General features: G+C 30.8%; 5 protein-coding genes and 2 pseudogenes across 7 annotated transcripts, besides 1 other annotated feature; 3 read left to right on the top strand and 4 right to left on the bottom strand.

Annotated features, from left to right (window-relative positions):
- Window positions 1-1,067: 1,067 nt before the first annotated feature.
- Window positions 1,068-12,089: part of a mobile genetic element that runs on past the window's edge.
- On the top strand, window positions 1,121-3,106 carry TVAGG3_0347070 (uncharacterized protein; the record flags this gene model as incomplete). The annotated part of the gene is made up of 1 exon (XM_051230958.1): window positions 1,121-3,106. One exon carries the CDS (start codon window positions 1,121-1,123, stop codon window positions 3,104-3,106), a length of 1,986 nt encoding a protein of 661 aa, XP_051100688.1.
- On the top strand, window positions 3,116-3,433 carry TVAGG3_0347060 (uncharacterized protein; the record flags this gene model as incomplete). The annotated part of the gene is made up of 1 exon (XM_051230957.1): window positions 3,116-3,433. The coding sequence occupies one exon, from the start codon at window positions 3,116-3,118 to the stop codon at window positions 3,431-3,433; it is 318 nt and encodes a 105-aa protein (XP_051100687.1).
- On the bottom strand, window positions 4,500-5,748 carry TVAGG3_0347050 (annotated as a pseudogene). Its single transcript has one exon. A coding segment is annotated over exon 1 (1,249 nt).
- On the bottom strand, window positions 7,706-8,530 carry TVAGG3_0347040 (uncharacterized protein; the record flags this gene model as incomplete). Its single annotated transcript, XM_051230956.1, has 1 exon — window positions 7,706-8,530. The coding sequence occupies one exon, from the start codon at window positions 8,528-8,530 to the stop codon at window positions 7,706-7,708; it is 825 nt and encodes a 274-aa protein (XP_051100686.1).
- Window positions 9,492-11,126, bottom strand: TVAGG3_0347030 (annotated as a pseudogene). Its single transcript has one exon. A coding segment is annotated over exon 1 (1,635 nt).
- Window positions 11,196-11,411, top strand: TVAGG3_0347020 (uncharacterized protein; the record flags this gene model as incomplete). Its single annotated transcript, XM_051230955.1, has 1 exon — window positions 11,196-11,411. The coding sequence occupies one exon, from the start codon at window positions 11,196-11,198 to the stop codon at window positions 11,409-11,411; it is 216 nt and encodes a 71-aa protein (XP_051100685.1).
- On the bottom strand, window positions 11,430-11,666 carry TVAGG3_0347010 (N-acetylmuramoyl-l-alanine amidase family; the record flags this gene model as incomplete). Its single annotated transcript, XM_051230954.1, has 1 exon — window positions 11,430-11,666. The coding sequence occupies one exon, from the start codon at window positions 11,664-11,666 to the stop codon at window positions 11,430-11,432; it is 237 nt and encodes a 78-aa protein (XP_051100684.1).

Here is a 12,089-nt window from a genome sequence, read left to right as displayed (position 1 = left end):
GAGTGACAACAAAGCAGTCAAGAGTCCTGATTCAATTAAGATTCAGAGTCCAGACGATGAATATAAAAAGAAACTAAACAGAATTAAATCAAAAATATGCTATTACAAAAAGAAGCCACAATGCGGTGGGGCTGAAAACGATAAGGAAATAATCGAAAAATTAGAAACTTATCGTTCAATCATTAAACTGAGTGAAGCAAAAATAAAAGAATTTAATAGAATAAATAAATTGATTGGAAGAGATGAATTTAATAAAGATGAATTTTTAAACTCAATCCAAATTTAATTTTTATTTCTCTTTGACAACATCTCTCTTTCCATCATTACTGCATAACCACATTTTCTCAGTTTTAGTGGTTTGTTATTTTTAGCAAGTTCTCACATCATTTTTATCGTTTCCTCCCTTGTTATGATTCGTGGTAAATTTTGAGCTTGTGGGGTATCCATTTATGATAAAAATAAAAATTTAAATTATGCCGTTCTAAAGTTTGAGACAACATGACATTTTGACAACAACACAGGAAATATATGTTTACGTTAATGTTTACGTTAATGTTTTCAGGTTATTCAATAATTAATTATTTTTGAAGAACTGAAGGTGTCACCAGGTCACCAGGTCACCAGGTTATTTAACTTCTCTGAAAAAATGAGACAACATGACATTTAGACAACAACACAGGAGGAAGGCAGTTATGAATTATTTTTGAAGAACTGAAGGGGTCACCATGTCACCAGGTCACCAGGTTATTTAACTTCTCTGAAAAAATGAGACAACATGACATTTTGACAACAACACAGGAAATGATTTGTCATGACTTCATCGTAAATGAGTGTAAATCAGACAAAAATATATTTTATCGTTAATGTTTACGTTAATGTTTTGTGAAGAATATAGCAACCGTCTGAATTCCGGCGGTTGTTTTTTTATACAAAATTCTGAGTAAAATAATTTTTAGGGTAGATGGTTAGATCTAACCTCATTTCTAACCTCATTTCTAACCTCATGACATTTTGACAACAACACAGGAAATGATTTGTCATGACTTCATCGTAATGAGTGTAAATGACCCAAAAATAAAGTTAGTTTTAAAATTATTTTTATTTTTTTATTCCTATATAAATGACAGCAACAAACAACAACAGCAACTTTATCATTTCTGATGAAAAAGTTATTGATTCATTAGCTGAGGAATTAGTTGTGGCAGAAACTAAAACCCTCAACGAAAGAATTGGTGAAAACAAGATTGATTTACATAACTACCTCAAACATGATGGAGGAAGAGGAAGGAAAACTGGTACAGCTTTATTAGTAAATAAAATTTCAAATTTAACGATTATAGATATTGATATCAATAAATCGTACAATGATGAACTTAAAGAAACAGTTAGAAAAGACATTTTATCAAAACTTTCGGATAAAGATGTTATCGTTAAAACTGCTTCAGGAGGTCTTCACATTTATTGCAACACTAATTTTTTCTATGCAGTTTCGAACAGAATGATTAAATGTTATTCTTGCAATGATTATGATATTGATATAATGACTTCTATGGATGATTCAAAGCGTTCATTAGTGGTTATGGCTGATTCAAGAGTTCGCAAGAATGCATCAGAACCAATCAATACATACTCATTCATTCGCGGAAGTTATGATTCAACATTAACCAGAACAGTGAATGATATATTAAATGATTTGAATATTAAGGTAAGAGTTGAACAAAAGAACGAAGAAATAAAGAGTATAATGAATGAAAACAAAGATGTAAACATTGACGATAAACTTGCCCAGAGCATAGTTGATGGCATCAGTGATTTTGAAGTACATAATGACGGTGGAAACATGAATTTGGAAAAAGAAATAACATTATTCACACTGTTTCAAGCAATTAATTCGTTACCTAATCATTTAATTAATGAAGCATACGACAACGTTTATAACTTCTGCAGCTTAACTGAAAATGCAAAAAGTAATTTTGAAAAAGCACGTAGTAGATATGCACATTTAATGACTTCTCCATTTGTTTTAGTGAAGATTCTAAAACTTTATCAAAAGGAATATTATGATGAATACGTTTCACCTTTATTACGTAAGCCAAAAATAACATTTGATATAAAACTTGATGACTCGTTTTTGATAACAGATATTAGACGCAAGGCTGAAAATCATCAGTATAAAAACAGTTCTGAAGTAATTGAGGATTTATCACGTGTCATCCGTTTTGTAGATTGTGGAAACAAATACTTCATTCAAAAGGACTATAATATCCACGAGAAAATGAATCAAATATCATTCGTTCTTCAATCAAACATGAAAGAGTCACTCAAAATGATTAAATTATTTAAAGAAGAAGGTAAAACAATAACAGCATGGGATGTACTACTAAATCAATTGTCTTCATTAACCTTTAAGGGTGTTTGCTTTAAATCTGATTCCCCAGATGTTTTCTCAACGTTTCAAGGTTATAAATACAACATTCTCGAAAAGCTTGATTACTCAAAAATTGAGATGTTTATGAATTTCATTAAAGAAGCCATTTGTGATAATAACGATGAAGTGTATAAATACCTTCTCGGCTGGATTGCATCAATGATTCAACATCCTGGAATCAAGAATGAAACAGCAATTATTTTGAAAGGACTTCAGGGAACAGGTAAAAACAGATTTACAGACATTATTTCTGAACTTCTCGCTGGTTATTCATGTAAAAACATTACTGAAATAGGTGAGCTAACGGGTAATTTCAATTCAGTTGTTGAAAATAAAATGTTTCTTGTACTTAATGAACTCAAGAATGTTGGTGAAGACAGACTCGCAAACTTCAACGCTTTGAAATCAATTATAACGGATAATGAGATTAGAATTAATGAAAAGAATCAACCCAGAAGAACTGCTCAGAATGTTGCCAATTTCATTTTCGTAACTAATAACGTTTACCCTGTCAAAATTGAAGTTGGAGACAGAAGATACGTAGTTTTAAGAGTTAATGGTAAATTCAAGGGTCAATTTGATTACTTCAAGAATTTGATGAATTCATGCACAAAGGAATTTTATGATAACCTTTTAACATATTTTATGCAATATGACCTTTCATCATTTAATGTATGAATCATTCCGATGACTGAAGCCAAACAAGATTTAATTGAATTATCAACAAATCCTTTAGATGTATGGATAAATACACATTATGATGAATTGTGTGCAGGTATGACGTGTAAAAATGCTCTATTCTGCAAACCATCAGACATGAAAGACAAGAATTTTCAAATGAGCATTAAGGATAAATGTGATAGGAAACAAAGAAAAATAGATGGTAAACAAACATGGTATTATGTTTTGAAAGAAGAAATGAAAGGATTATATAAACAGGTTGAACCAAACGATAATGATGATTCATTTACTGACGATGAAATACCTGTAAATGAAGCTTTATAAAGTATGATTGGAATTTATTTTTGCCTTCCTCCTGTGTTGTTGTCAAAATGTCATGTTGTCTCATTTTTTCAGAGAAGTTAAATAACCTGGTGACCTGGTGACATGGTGACCCCTTCAGTTCTTCAAAAATAATTCATAACTGCCTTCCTCCTGTGTTGTTGTCTAAATGTCATGTTGTCTCATTTTTTCAGAGAAGTTAAATAACCTGGTGACCTGGTGACATGGTGACACCTTCAGTTCTTCAAAAATAATTCATAACTGCCTTCCTCCTGTGTTGTTGTCTAAATGTCATGTTGTCTCATTTTTTCAGAGAAGTTAAATAACCTGGTGACCTGGTGACATGGTGACCCCTTCAGTTCTTCAAAAATAATTCATAACTGCCTTCCTCCTGTGTTGTTGTCTAAATGTCATGTTGTCTCATTTTTTCAGAGAAGTTAAATAACCTGGTGACCTGGTGACCTGGTGACCCCTTCAGTTCTTCAAAAATAATTCATAACTGCCTTCCTCCTGTGTTGTTGTCTAAATGTCATGTTGTCTCATTTTTTCAGAGAAGTTAAATAACCTGGTGACCTGGTGACATGGTGACACCTTCAGTTCTTCAAAAATAATTCATAACTGCCTTCCTCCTGTGTTGTTGTCTAAATGTCATGTTGTCTCATTTTTTCAGAGAAGTTAAATAACCTGGTGACCTGGTGACCTGGTGACACCTTCAGTTCTTCAAAAATAATTAATTATTGAATAACCTGAAACCATTAACGTAAACATTAACGTAAACATTAACCTGAAACCATTAACGTAAACATGAGACTTTGTCTCCGGACTCTTTGAGTCACTTAACGAAACCATTAACGATAAAATTCATGAAAATTCATAACGTATATCACGTTAAACGTTTGTAAATCATGAGGTTAGAAATGAGGTTAGAAATGAGGTTAGATCTAACCATCTACCCTAAACATTATTTCTGCAGTTCATCCATTACTTCATTACCTAATTAATTACAGACATAAAATATATTTAGTTCATTCGGTAAGCCTAAACCCTTTGGGTCAAGTCTCAAGCACATTCAATGAATGCGGTACCATGCGAATACAGTCACAAATGGTGGCATATAATCTTTACCCGAGCCTGTTGGATTTGTTGTGAAAGTGTGTGAATGATTACCTGTGGTTCCACAGAAAATACCTGTGCTTGAATCTACTGGGTTAGTTGTGATATCATATCTATTCATTCCCCATCTAGCCGAACCCGCTGCAAGATTTGTATAACCTCTTTTTGTTTTTGAATGTGAATGATTACCTGTTGTGTTTGTAGTTCCTGTATGAGTGTGTGGTGGAAGGTTTGCTTCTTTAATTTTCTTCGAACCTCCTGTTTGCTTTGAATATCTAGCACAGTATAAGAATTTATCTACAATCTGCTTCCACGTACCAAAACCTAAAACTGTTGATGGATTTGTTGAGTTCATTGACGTATAAATAGAACCAACAGGATATAATGTTTGAAGAATTTCAGTCTTTAATGTTTGAAGCTCTGTTTTGTCTGCTTTCTTATCATATAAATCTTGAGCAGTGAATTTAACTTTATTTTCATCATCCATGACATAAACATTTTTACATCTAATTTTTTTCTTCGTTGTTATGTTTTCATTCGATGTTAAACCTTGTGGAAAGTTAGGAGGATTATAATATAATGCATCCCCATCAGTTCCGCCAACCGTTCCTTCAATACTTTCTATAGCAACAGTTGAGAAGGAGTTATGTGTATGGTTCTTATCTGCTTTAAGGTCTAAACATCCTGAAAACCATTCTGTATCAGCTTTAACTTTAAAAGTCTCAAATGTCCATTCATGATACCATTCAACCTTTTCTTTAATTTCATTATCTTTTTCTTCAACATAAACCAAATTTGCCTTCTTATTTAATTCCTATTCCACATATTCCTTATCCACCTTCTTCATTATGTCATTTAGGAAACCTTCTATGAATTCCTCATTTAAATTAAATCTTCCAATCTTCAAAACTTTAGGAAATGCATTTAATGCGTAATATCTCTGTTCTTCTGGTGGAATTGATGTTATATCATCCGTTATACCTTTAATTTTGAATTCATAAATAAAATTTCTTTTATATTTGATATCACTGCACCACCTTTGCAAACGAATTCGAAATGTTCATTTTTCAATACTATCTCCAAATCTCCATATTTCAACCTTTGCGTTTGTTCTGCCGTCTTTGAATTATATGCATATATGGCGTATGTAATGGTCTGAAGGACCTGGGTGTTTTGTGCCTTGTTGTTGCTGGTTGTTTAATCATTTATTATGATTTAAAAATAAATATTTAATCCGTTATCTCATCAGCTATTTTTTCTATTTGAAATTGCCATAATATTTCATTCATGAATTCTAAATCACAATCAAATAGGTCAGTTATTCTAAATTTAATATTGATAAATCTTTTGAATGAAGAATAAATGAATTCCCGGATAATTGAAACGGATATGATAAAGAAAATGTGTTTAAGTTGATGGATAAAATGTTTTGTATTGATGGGTAAGAGTTAGGGTCTAATGTTTGATGTGAAAATCTCATTGGGGTATTAACTTTATCACATTTGATTAAAATGAAATTGGAACCGGTGTCAGAATACAAAACATCCCCAACATCTTTTTCAAAATTTAATATCCCCAACAATGAACGAAGATGAGGAGTACAAAATTTAATTTTCAGCGGAAATTTAATAAGGTTATTTATTTCATCAAGTTCAAAAAGTTTATCAGGTTTTGATTTAAAATTTTCTTCATACCATACGATAAATGATTCATTTAAATAACTTAAAAATCATGTTAATATCCCATTTCGCTATCACATTATTTATATACATATCATACGTTTTTTCATGGTCTACACCCCGCCGCTATGTGGCTCATGGTCATCTTTAATAAATGATATATAATCTGAAGGGTCTAAAAGAATGGGATTAAATTTACCACTCACAGAAACGAGAGTAACATTATAAATTCCGCTAACTGTTAAATTTAATTCACAACTATTTTCGAAATAATATTGATAATTGACATTTTTATTACGATTAAAAATATGGTAAAGCGTTATTTTCCAGTGATAAATAAAACTAGAATAAGATTACCTCAAGAATTCATAAATTCAACGAATAAGAAATTCATTCATGTTATAAATTTTAGTGTTTTCAGAAAATATGAGTCAATGTCATATTCATCAACAGGTTATATTTCACTTCATTCAAATTTAGTTCAATCAAACCCATATAATGACCATTTCATAAGATTTTCAGATGGTATTAAAAATGTAATTGATAGATTAAAATATGAACAGATTGACAATATCGAATTTTTGGAATTTTGGTTTAAATATCCCGATGGAAAAAAGATTGAAGTTAAAGATAAAGCTGATACTATAACAAAAACAATTACAATGACCGATCCGGATAGTGGGGAACAAAAAGAAATAAAACAAACGATAGAAACTGGTGAAAGGTCAATTATTATTGATTATGATTCAAAGGATTATTATTCGATAATGTTAATGCTTGAATATTAAATAGCCTTAACAAAGAATTTTTCAAGTGATATTTTATATTCATCAACTATTTTATTATAAATATCATTATATGTTAAATGAAGTTCAGTTGTTGTTCCGTTCTTTGATATCTTAATTGTGCTAATATCCTTTATAGGATTTATTTTTGCAACTGTTCCGCAGCATGAAACCTCATCATCTATGAAAAATTGAATCTTAACGTCTGAATCTTGAACATCACAAAGAATGGCAATAATGTGAATTAATGATTCATAAGGTAAAATAATTAAACCGGATTGATCAATTAAATTTATTATTGAATCATAATTATTAATTATTATATCACGGTAAATTTTCATTAATTCTGAATTAATGTCTATTTTATATGGGTTCTCGATGTTTGATGAAAGAGGGGGGGTATGTTGGATAAGTGGGAATTTCAACAGGTTCTTTACTGGGTTCAGATAAAATGATTGGGTCTCCATCTTCTTTATTTTGCTCCTCCTCATTCTTCGGTAAGTCACGAGTTAATAAATTTGGTTGAGTTGCTGACCTTGTTAATTCAGGACTAACATTAACTTTAACATTTTGAATAATTCGTGATTTATCATCATTTACGTTATAACCAACCGTAATCTCTGCTTTTGCGTTAGTGTTCTTTTGACTAGTGAAACGTCTTCTCATTTATAATCGAATAAAAAAATATATTTAAACTTTTATTTTGCTGGAACTTTTGAATCTATTATTCCCTGTATTTGTTCATGAAGTTGATTTTTAGCATTTTCATCGAAATTAATAGACCGAATATATTCATTAATTGCATTCTTATAATCATTTGATTTCTCAAATTTTCTTTTATCTGATTCCTTAACTAAATCATAAGTTAAACCTCGTTGCTGATATAATGGTTTCTTAATTAAATCTTTGAATGCTTGAGATAAAGCACCTGATGCAATTCTTGCTACTATAATTGGTTGGAATTGCTGTTTAAGTTCATCTTTAACATTTGCGAAAACTGGATCGAATAAAGCAACTTTAAAGAATTTCTTAGCTGAAATTTCAGGTCTAATATTTGCATATTGACCATCAAACTGGTTAGAATATCGTGGTAATCCATCCGGTCCCTCTTCAACAGCATTTAATTCTTCATTGAAATAAGAATATGGATTATGACGGTATGAATTAATTGGACCATTTTCACCTTCTCCAATGTATTGTTTAACAGCTTTTCCATTTTCATCAAATTGCATAGGATAACGTTCATTATATGCTTTACGTTTAGGATAATCAGATATAGTTAATTTATAACCATTTATGACTTTAATATTTCCTTGACCATCAGTAACGAAAACTTCATTTATACCATCAGGTTTTCCATTTGGACCCGTAATGTCTGCTTCGTGTGCTTCCCAATTTGGACCATGACGTTTGGCATATGCTTGAGCTTCTGGTAATGTTAAAACGTTTCTCATTTGTTTAACATCTTTTTGAAGACCAGCAACAATATGAACTAATTCTTTCATTCCATCAGGAACTTTCATAGTTCTATTATATGCACCCTTTTTGTTTGTCCTTGTTTTAATGGAACCTGTAGAAGATTTGCCATTTCTGTCATGTTTAATTATAAATAAAAAATAAAAATTAATTATAAAAAGTTAATCAAATTTAACACTCCTTTATTTAAATCAACTATTATTTTTCCATGTTCACCTAATTGCTGATATTGTGTGTAAAGTTCATTAATGCTCATTGGTAAATTCACTTGATAAAGCATAACGTTCAACTGTTGACGACTAAACCCACTGAAAATGAAAAGGTTGATAGATTTGATTTAATGTTTGTGCTTAATGCTTTGAAGTATTGAACAGCCATGAAGAATGAACACTGAATGTGTCGACATTGAGTTAATAACTGATTAAAATATGATTTCTCATTTGTTATTAGTTTTGATTTCACTGCATCATCTAGAAAAATGAGTGAATGCAAAAATTCTCTATCAAAATTTGAAATAGAAAGTGTTTCAAATAATTCATCCCGTTGTTTATCAATAATTTTATCCTCTAATCCTTGCTTCTTGATTGTATTATATAATTCTTTATACATTAAAAAGTTTTTTAAATAATCTTCTGCTTCTTCTTTGTAAATAAATAATTGGAATTTTGATTAAATGCTTTAAAGATTCAAATGTATCATCTGAAGGTGAACCTGAACGGTTGATATAAATTAACACATGTGAATAGGGGGAAGTGTTAGCAATAATGATAATTTGTTTTAATATCGTTAATGTTTTACCTTTATTCTGTTTACCAATTGCTGCAGTGATTGAATTTAAGTAACATTCAGAATATGAATTTTCATTAATTTTTCCTTAGATAGAGCATTTCTATTATCACTCAATGCTTCATTAATCATATCATCTACGTATGTATTATATACTCCTGCTAATTCTTCATAAGGAGTGGATGAATTTAAATCCATTTAATCAAAAATAAATTTATAATTTTAAACATTTCTATTCATCAATATTTCATCATATGAACTTCTATACTGTGGTGGTGTACCTGTTGGATGATATTTCAAACCTTCGTCCGGTGTCCATGTCCAATATGTAGTCCTAGTAAACCAAACCTGAGGAGGATTTGTCACCTTTGAACAGTAAGTGTCATTTTCACCCTGAATGATTGGATAAGCTTTCACTTGTACTGTAACTTGTGAGTTGAAAGTTTCTAATCCATCAAGAATATACCCGCTCCATCACGTTGAACTGGAATAGTGCATAAGAATGAAGTTTGGTCTTTCCATTTTCTAGCTAATGGTGTGCCATTATCATCAGTGGTCTAGTTAATGAGTCCTATATTCTTCTGTGCATTCATTCACTCCATCTAAATCAGAAGCTTGAAGCATACGTGTAAAGAATATGTCACCCACTGTGGTCATCGCTTGATCGGGGAAGTTTCTGGAATCTATAGTGACCTGAAGACCTCGAAGCATTGGATTTTCTAAAACTGTTCTTTGCATTGCATTCTTCGGAAATGTTAACACAACATCTGTAACATTATGAAGAGCGTATGAGAAATCTGAGCTAATACCTTCAGGAGTGATGCAACCTCCATTTAGTGAACGAACGTCAATATGTTGAGCTGGAATCATGAATGGATCTTCCTTACTGAATAAACGTGGTATTGCTTTAACTGATTCTTCAATTAAACCGTATCCTGGTGTAATGCATTTATCCTCTAAAACTTCCATCTTTGTGCATGAAATAATAACGTCATCAACTGTTGCGTCAGCAGATGTAGCGGCTAAGCTTGTAATTAATTTGGCAAGAAGTCCGATTTGTTGGAATTTGCGATCATATTTATAAACATGATTCATAATCTTTTCATAATTTTCATCAGTTATCTTTTCATAAACGTAATTTTGTAAATCAGCAACTCTTAACGGGTCAACCTGACAAAATACTAAAGTATCCCTGAAAACATAATATTTAAGAATGATTTCACCAAATGATTTAGGATAATCATCGAACGCCTGAAATGCTAACAAATCATTTACCGGAATAATCATATCAAAAGTGATATCAACTTCTTCATTTGCTTTCTTGAAAACTTCTGAAGGGTCAATATATTTACCACATACTGAGTTATCATATTTTTGAACATTATTATATAACGAATGAACAAACTTTTTAACTTTCCTTTCTGATTTTGGTTTATATGTTGCAAATGCGAAAGATTCACGGGCGCAATCCATCTGAAGATAACCGGCATCACCTCTTTCGGTTTCTACTTCTAATTGTTTAAAGCTTTGATTTGATGATTTGTAACCAACGAATAAACGCATGCATTTAAAAGCGGCATCACATGTGAAAGCTTTATTTGAAACTAGAGTTGCTTTAACTTTGCGTTTAATATATGTGTCACCTAATTGGTTCACATCATGAGCCGGATTTGTAATTCTTAAATGAGTTTGTTTATCATCAAAATATGGAGCATCAGAGTCATAGCATGAACTTTCAAGTTCTCTATAATATCTTCTACCGTCATTCTTTGCGAATATTTCATTTATCTTTTCGAATGAATGAAACACATTTCCATTAATCGGTTTAGTGTTTGGCACCAAATAGTTAGTCGTCATTTATTAATAAATAAAAAATCAAAATTAAAAGATGAAAATGAATTTTTAATTTTAATGAAATAATCAACTATGGCTGCAGGATTCTTTAAGAAACTGTGGGATAAAGTAAAAAGAGGAGCGCATAAAGTTTGGGAAACAATGAAGAAAGGAGCAAATTGGATATTTAAGAATAAAGAAGCAATTAGTGACGTTGCTGAATCAATAACACCAAAAGCTGCTCCAATAAGAGAAATTTTAAATAAAGGAGAAAAAGTTTGTCAAAGACTTCAACCGATACTAAGATAAAAATAATTTATTTTTCCACTATCTACCTCCTATTTTATTAAGTATTCCTTCAGCTATTCCACCAACTGCGTTACCTGCTTGTGCTCCCATCGCCGGATTACCTGCTTTAGTACCTAATACTCCACCTATGATAGTTCCTGCCGTTTTCGCTACTGGTGCCAAAAAGTTTGCAACGGGTTTAATAATATTTTTATAAACCCAACCCGCAGCTTTCTTAATTCCATCCCACAGTTTCTTAAAGAATCCTGCAGCCATTTCTGATTTAATATTAATTAAAAAATATATTTCATCACTTATATTCTAATTTTTATTTAATGATAAATGAAACCGATTTTAAAAATAAATGAAACAGAGGAGGAAGAAATAAATGAAAGTGAAAATGTTCAACAAAAAATAAACGTTGTTAAACCAATTACTGAAATAAAAATTTTTTTCATTGAAGAATTTAATGACTATTATGCTAACAATAAAAAATTATTTGAAGAATTGACAACATGTAAATTGAATAAAATGTTTAAAGTTGATGGATTCAAAATTTCAAAAATAAAAGGAGTGGTTAGTTTGAAATCTATTCCTCAATCAAGAATCACCTCATTAATGAAAATTGATGATTTAACAAAAAGAATAGAAGAGATTGAAGAAAGAATAAATCAGATAATTGATATCATAAATTCAAAT

Source organism: Trichomonas vaginalis, chromosome V, assembly GCF_026262505.1.
Source record: "Trichomonas vaginalis G3 chromosome V, whole genome shotgun sequence".
Lineage (NCBI taxonomy): Eukaryota > Parabasalia > Trichomonadida > Trichomonadidae > Trichomonas > Trichomonas vaginalis.
This window is presented reverse-complemented; position numbering and strand designations above follow the sequence as displayed.